Source organism: Lepidothrix coronata, unplaced genomic scaffold, assembly GCF_001604755.1.
Source record: "Lepidothrix coronata isolate B3197 unplaced genomic scaffold, Lepidothrix_coronata-1.0 Scaffold307, whole genome shotgun sequence".
Classification (NCBI taxonomy): Eukaryota; Metazoa; Chordata; class Aves; order Passeriformes; family Pipridae; genus Lepidothrix; species Lepidothrix coronata.
Window position 1 is genome coordinate 356,708 of NW_016690487.1, and position 6,327 is coordinate 363,034.

Sequence of the window (6,327 nt, forward strand, 5' to 3'; positions counted from 1 at the left end):
TCACTAGGGCCAGTTCTGTTCAATATTTTTATCAACGATCTGGATGCAGGAGGTGAAGGCACCATTAGCAAGTTTGCTGATGATACCAAATGAGGATGTCCTGTTGACTCTCTTGAGGAACAAGATGCCTTTCAGAGAGTTCTAGATGACTGGAACAATGGGCAATGATTAGTGGGATGAAATTTAACAAGTCCAAATCTCCATCCTGCACCTAGGTTGGAGTCACTCTGGGCTCAAATATAAATAGGGAGAGGAGTGGCTGGAGAGCAGCCCTTCAGAAAGGGATCTGAGGGTGCTGGTCGACAGCAGCTCAGTGTGAGTCAGAAGTGTGTGCCCCAGTAGCCAAAAGGGCAAACCCCATCCCGGGGTGCATCAAACACAGCACAATCAGCCCCTCAAAAGAGGTGATTATCCCACTGTCTTCAGCATTGGTGCAGCCTCACCTTAAATACCGTGTGCAGTTCTGGGCCCAGCAACTTAAGAAGGCTGTGAAGGTCCTTGAATGTGCCCAGAGGAGGGTAACAAAGCTGGTGGACAGGCTGGAAGGAATGTCCTATGAGGAACTTTGGGTTTGTCTAGTTTGGAGACAAAGAGGCTGAGGGGCAACCTCTTTGCTCTCTCAAGCTTCCTGAGGAGGGGACAGAGAGAGGAAGGTGGTGATCTCTTCTCCCTGGGATCCAGTGACAGGGCACAATGGAATGATTCAAAGATGCATCAGAGGGAGTTTAGACTGAACATTTCTCTACTGAGAGAGTAATCAAACACTGGAACAAGATTCCTAGTGAAGCGGTCAATGCCTCAAGCCTGTCATTGTTTAAGAAGCATCTGGAGAGTGCCCTTTAATAATATGCTTTAACTTTTGGTCAGCCCTGAATTTGTCATCAGTAGGATGAGGTGATTGTTGTGGATCCCTTACGACAGAAATAGTCTCTTCTGTTCTAATCTCTGCTTTGTGGATAAAGTCAGACTTTCCTCTGCTGTATTTGTGTGCTTCTGAGAGCTGCTTTTAGCTTGTACCTCTGGCCACTTTAGTTATGTCAAAGCTATAGGAGAGAAAAACTGCAGAAACCTACTAGAAATGTAGGAATTACTGAAATTGAGAATAAAGCATTTTGTGCAAAAAATGGCAAAATCCCTTTTGTAATTCCCACTGAGTTTTAGAAAAAGATCACATAATTTCAGGATTCTGTACTGTAGAATAGAAATGAAAAAGTTCCTGCATGTGAGCTCAAGTAGTCACAGGGTGGCTGTCCCAGACAATTAGCTGGGGATGAAAAAAAGAAATCCCCATTTTTAGGGGAACAGAGTTCTCTTGTTTTCAAGGATTTGGAGTGGATTGATTTACTAGGGAAAATTGTAAGAGAGTAAACTGAAATGTCATTTGCAGTTTGCACGAAAGTGGGTATTTTTTACTTACAGTGCTCTTATTTTCCTAAACCATGTTTTTGGTATTATACCAGGGGTTTTGTGGAAAATACAGATCTAATTTGCTAAGGCAAACGATTTACAACAATATGACCTGCGTGCTATCAATTTGAGCATGAGCATGAGAAGGTGTTTGACAGCAACCAGGAAATTCGCCTGTTTAACTAAATAGCTTTTTAGTGGTCTGGTTTTAATCCCCTCTGAAGGCCAACTGTTTGCCTGGCTTTCTGTGTTATTCCATGCAGCATTCCCTATGGAGGGGAAGAATATACAATTTTAATATCTTCTGGGGTTATGTAATATCATATGATATATCATGTATCGTATCTATCAGGTATCATATAGCACTTGGGGTAATTGTAACCTTGGAAGGACTGTTGCTCTGTTCTTCATGGAAAATTAGTGCGGTATTTTGGCTTATGTTCGTGGCAACAAAACTTGTTCCAAAGGAGGAGAGGAGGCAGTGGGCATTATGGTAAAACCTGCAGAAATATGTGTGTGCCATTCATACGTTTTTAATACAAGTGGGGTTTGACATACCTCCCCCAGGAGAGCTCGACAGTGGAGTGAAACAGTGGAAGCCCAGCTGCCACAAAATGAATGCATGGTGTCTATGTGGTAGACTATGTGCTGAGAGCTTCACAGGCAAACAGGAAAGTGTTCTTTCCCCCAGAAAATTTGCAACCCAGCTCCTAGACAAAACATCATGACAACAGGAAGCCTGGAGCTCAGTGTAGCCAGACTACAAGAGAAATGCCCCCTGGTTTTAGTCTTGTCCCTAAGCGGGAGGGGGCCATGCAGAAGCACTAAGATAGTTGGCCTGCAGTGAACTCTCCCCTCTGGGTACAGAGATGGGGAGGGATCTGTGAGCCCCCAGCCAGCTGTTTACTGCAGCAGGTTCTACCTAATGACACACCTTGCATTCTGTTTCCTTCTCAGCGCTTGTTGTGGCTGTCCTGCGCTTCATTCAGCTGAAGCCAAAGGTGCTAAACCCTTGGCTGAACGTCAGCGGCTTGGTGGCATTGTGCTTGGCCTCTTTTGGGATGACCCTACTCGGCAACTTTCAGGTACTGCACTGCAGGCTTGGACCGCTCTGTCTGTGATGTGAGTTTCCTGCTTTTCCAGCAGACCTGTTTAGGTCTTTGAACTACCTGTGATGTGAGCTCAGGAGATAACATGTCTGGCTGTGCCCCAGCCCTCTTTGTACCTGCTCTGCCACCTCTGTCTGCCACTCACGCGGCTCCAGTGACATGCTGAGATGAAGGGCCGCAATAATTTTTCTTGTATTTCCAGCAGGATTTTCACCTGCGTGCTTACACTTGACCTGTCCAGAGCCATAGCAGGAACCTCTTGAATCTTTTGAGCTCTGGGAGTTGGCACAGATGGTCCTGGCTAAAAGGATGGAGCGGGAAGTTTACGTACGCATCTGTGTGAACAGATGCACAGCTGCCCATACAGATTTAGCAGACAGTTCAGTGTCCTTCGTTTAGAATATATGTTGCTTTAAATCTGCCTCCTGCTGATTCTTAGACCTGCCAGGAGAGGGACACGGCAGAGGAGCGCTGTGATTTGTAATATGATGGGTGCCTGGACGAGGGCCCTCCCATTCTCGATCTTTGCAACATTATACAAACAAACATCTGCCATATCTGTAGGGATGGATGTCTGCTGCGTTCACCGTTCACGGGTGTGTCTGTTAGGTCTGCAGAGAAAATCAAAGCGTTCAAATCAGCAGCACTTGGGTTTCCCCGTCCCTTTGCTGACTCTGATGCTCTCCCTCTCACTGGGGTGCAAGTAATGACCCCCAATAATGGCAGGAACTGAGAAAGGTCAGTGTAGGCTACTTTCCTCGCTTTGCAGACAGGGAGCCAATATGAAAAGGTACTTGTTTTCTAAAGGGTGAGTACCCCCTTGGGTTATAGAGTAATTGCAGGAACTTTGTGTCTTTTACAGTTGACTTCTTTTTTCCTTATGAATGAGGTGTGAGATAATTTGACTTTTATGGACTTTTATGGACCAGGTCCATAAAAGGTTATAAATTCTGAACTAATTATCCACTCTGTGTTAGTCATCTGTATCCTTGCTTAGATCTTTTGCCAGACATGAAAGCATGTGGTAATGAGAACTTAGTCCGTGCTAAGCTGACTGCTAAGACGGATGTGGCATTAAATCATATTTCTGGAAAATTACAGATTGGTTGTTTTAGAGGAACATTATAACTGTGAGTCCTTTGCAGTGCAGGCTACCCTGGGAAAGGCAGCTCAATGTTATTTTTGCCTGTAGTATGATTTGGACCTACCCTTAGAAAAAACTCAGGACAGAGAGGAGAGGATCAATGGAGGCACAGCACCAAGATTGTTATCCTGAAGATTGTGTCTTATTTGATAGGGATTTGTATCCTGAAGATTGTGTCTTATTTGATAGGGATTTGTAAAATCACCAAACAGGAATTGAGGCTGCAGAAAGAAATTACAGACTGATGGTTTCTTTTTCTGAAAAAGCCTCAGAGGCAGAGGGGAAAGGGAAATTGTTTGGCTTAATATTGGACTTGGCGAATGGATTTGCAGCCTCAAGGGGTCTCTTTGCAGACTCTTGCTTATTGAACCTGGCTGCCTTTTAGCCTTGCAGTATTGCACAGTCACTGTGCCCTGTGAGACATGGCAGCCCAAGGAACAGAGAAGCACTTGCACTTCGGAGAGATTGGGTTCATTTGCCTCAGACTCCAATGGTCAAGGATGGGCAGGACAGGGAGTTTGGTTGGAGAAATTTGCCAAACCAGGAGCATGTACTTGTGTTTTGGGCTGTGCTAGCTCAGTGGAGGTGTCAGGGCTCTGGCTACCCACTGCCCCAGGCAGCACTGCTCCCTGCAGCTGGCACTGAAGACTGCACAATTTGCATCCATTGCAAGGAGCTGTACAAGACCCAGGGGGTTGTCCTTGCCTGCCCCGACCATTGCTTTGAGCCAGGGAAGGATTTATTTCGGAGCTCTGCATCTGTGAGTCTTGTCAGGGAGCTGTGGAGGCAGTCCTCAAGCAACTGCATTTTCCACTGTGCTTGAGCTTTGGGCAGGTGATCTGCTCAACTGTGACAGCTGTCAGCTCATCTTGGTTATGTTACACCTTACACCTCTGCCAGAAGAAATGATACAGCATCTCTGCCTCACACCTCAGTGATTCTCACTCTCCCCCATCCCACCTCAGCAGCAATCCAATTAGCTATCCAATAATTCCTGTGGTGTTCAAACAATCACCGTTTTGTTTGTTCTTAGCTTTCCAACGATGAGGAGATCCACAACGTGGGCACATCGCTGACCTTTGGCTTTGGAACCTTGGCATGCTGGATCCAGTCTGCCCTTACCCTCAAGATCAACCTGAAGAATGAGGGGCGGAAAGCCGGGATTCCACGAGTTGCTCTCTCAGCCAGCATCACCCTCTGTGTGGTGCTCTGTATCCTTTTGTCTGGCTCCCTGGGAATCCAGGTATCGTATGTGTCCAATGCTTTCTGCAGCAGGGAACATTGGCTCTTCCCACATCTGCCCTAGCATCTCAAACAATTTAGGAATGCTACTCAGTTTGTCTTCATGGCACTGCTCTATGATTGGCTCATTTTGCTACTTGTGTTTTACCAGGATGCACTGCTTCACAGGTGGGCTCAGTTCCTTCATAAATGTTTCTGAAGCTTCTTAGTTAGTGATATTCAAAGTGGTTACAATATTGAATAGTATCTGTGCGATTTAATGGCACCACTCTTACCTACACAGTAGCATTTAAGACTATGAAAAATATTGAGATAAAAATTCCCAGGAGAACAAAGGAACAGCGAAAGAAATTGGGTTTCTGATGATGAAAAGATTTTGACGTGTTTGTTGAAATGCTCCAGAGTGCTATATCCAGCTCTACCTTTTAAGACAGCTATCACAGTCAAGAGCTGCTGGGTGACATGGGCTTCAGGTTAAAACTAAGTGCTTTACAAATGGGATTTGGGCTGTGGGGTCTGTGGTCACTCAGACTGGATGTATGTGTGGCTTCCTCTACACCTTGTGCCTGTCAGCCCCACTCCAGCCCTTCTGTTCACACCAGCACTGACGTGCTCTGGGTGTTTATTTGGGGTGGATCCATTCAATGGATAGTTGCATCAACATTAGTGCTGGGTTAAACAAGAGGGCAGGAATAAATGCTGAGGAATAAGCTTATCCTCCTTTTTGGGAAACAGCCTGTTCTTAAAACAATTCCTTATTGACCTGTCTGGGTTTGAACGTTTCAGCCAGTGTCCAGAGGAACAGCAGATTGACATGAAGATGTGACATCAGTCACCTCTTGAGCTTCCTTGAAAAAATTTGTAGCTGAGCATCAGGCTTTGGTGTACATAACGTGGCAGATGCAGGGTTCTTGTGGTGCTCCCCTCCTCCCCTTGCCTCAAGCCAATATCTCCTGACTGTGTGTCTGGGGTAGGGCTGCACGCGGGGAGCTCTGGCTGCGCTGACGTCTCCAGAGGTTTCCGCTAAGCCGGGAGCAGGAGCAGCCAGGTGAGCCAGGGCATAGCTGCTCCTGTACTGACACGCTGGGTGTGCCCAGCCCTCTACAGCTCTTCCCAGCCCTTCCCAGCTGGCTGCTCAGCACTGAGGCACTGAAGGCCTTCTGTGAAGGGGGGCAGGCCGAGGCAGGAGTCCTGTTCCGCACCCTCCTGCCAGCTTTGCAATGGCCAGGGGCTGGCTCCCTGTTCCATGCAGTTTGTGCATAACCCTTGCACTACAGGAAAAGTAGAAGATCCTTAAAGCCAGAGACAAAATGCTGTTTGCTGAAGTGAAGCTTTCATTGCTTACACTAAGCCCAAGATGAAAAGTCTTCAATTACCTGCTGTTGTGCAGTTAAAGCATGGGAGACGCTGCTTGTTTGTTTGTTT

At 46.5% G+C, this 6,327-nt stretch overlaps 1 protein-coding gene across 4 annotated transcripts in view; it reads left to right on the plus strand.

The window, feature by feature from the left end:
- The window catches only part of TMEM150C (transmembrane protein 150C), a 29,274-nt gene that overhangs the window by 19,760 nt on the left and 3,187 nt on the right, over window positions 1-6,327 (plus strand). For all 4 annotated transcript variants that reach the window (XM_017837620.1, XM_017837619.1, XM_017837622.1 and 1 more), the window contains exons 7-8: window positions 2,365-2,492; window positions 4,694-4,871. In XM_017837620.1, coding sequence (XP_017693109.1) covers window positions 2,365-2,492; window positions 4,694-4,871 — 306 coding nt within the window. The remainder of the gene's footprint in view (window positions 1-2,364; window positions 2,493-4,693; window positions 4,872-6,327) is intronic.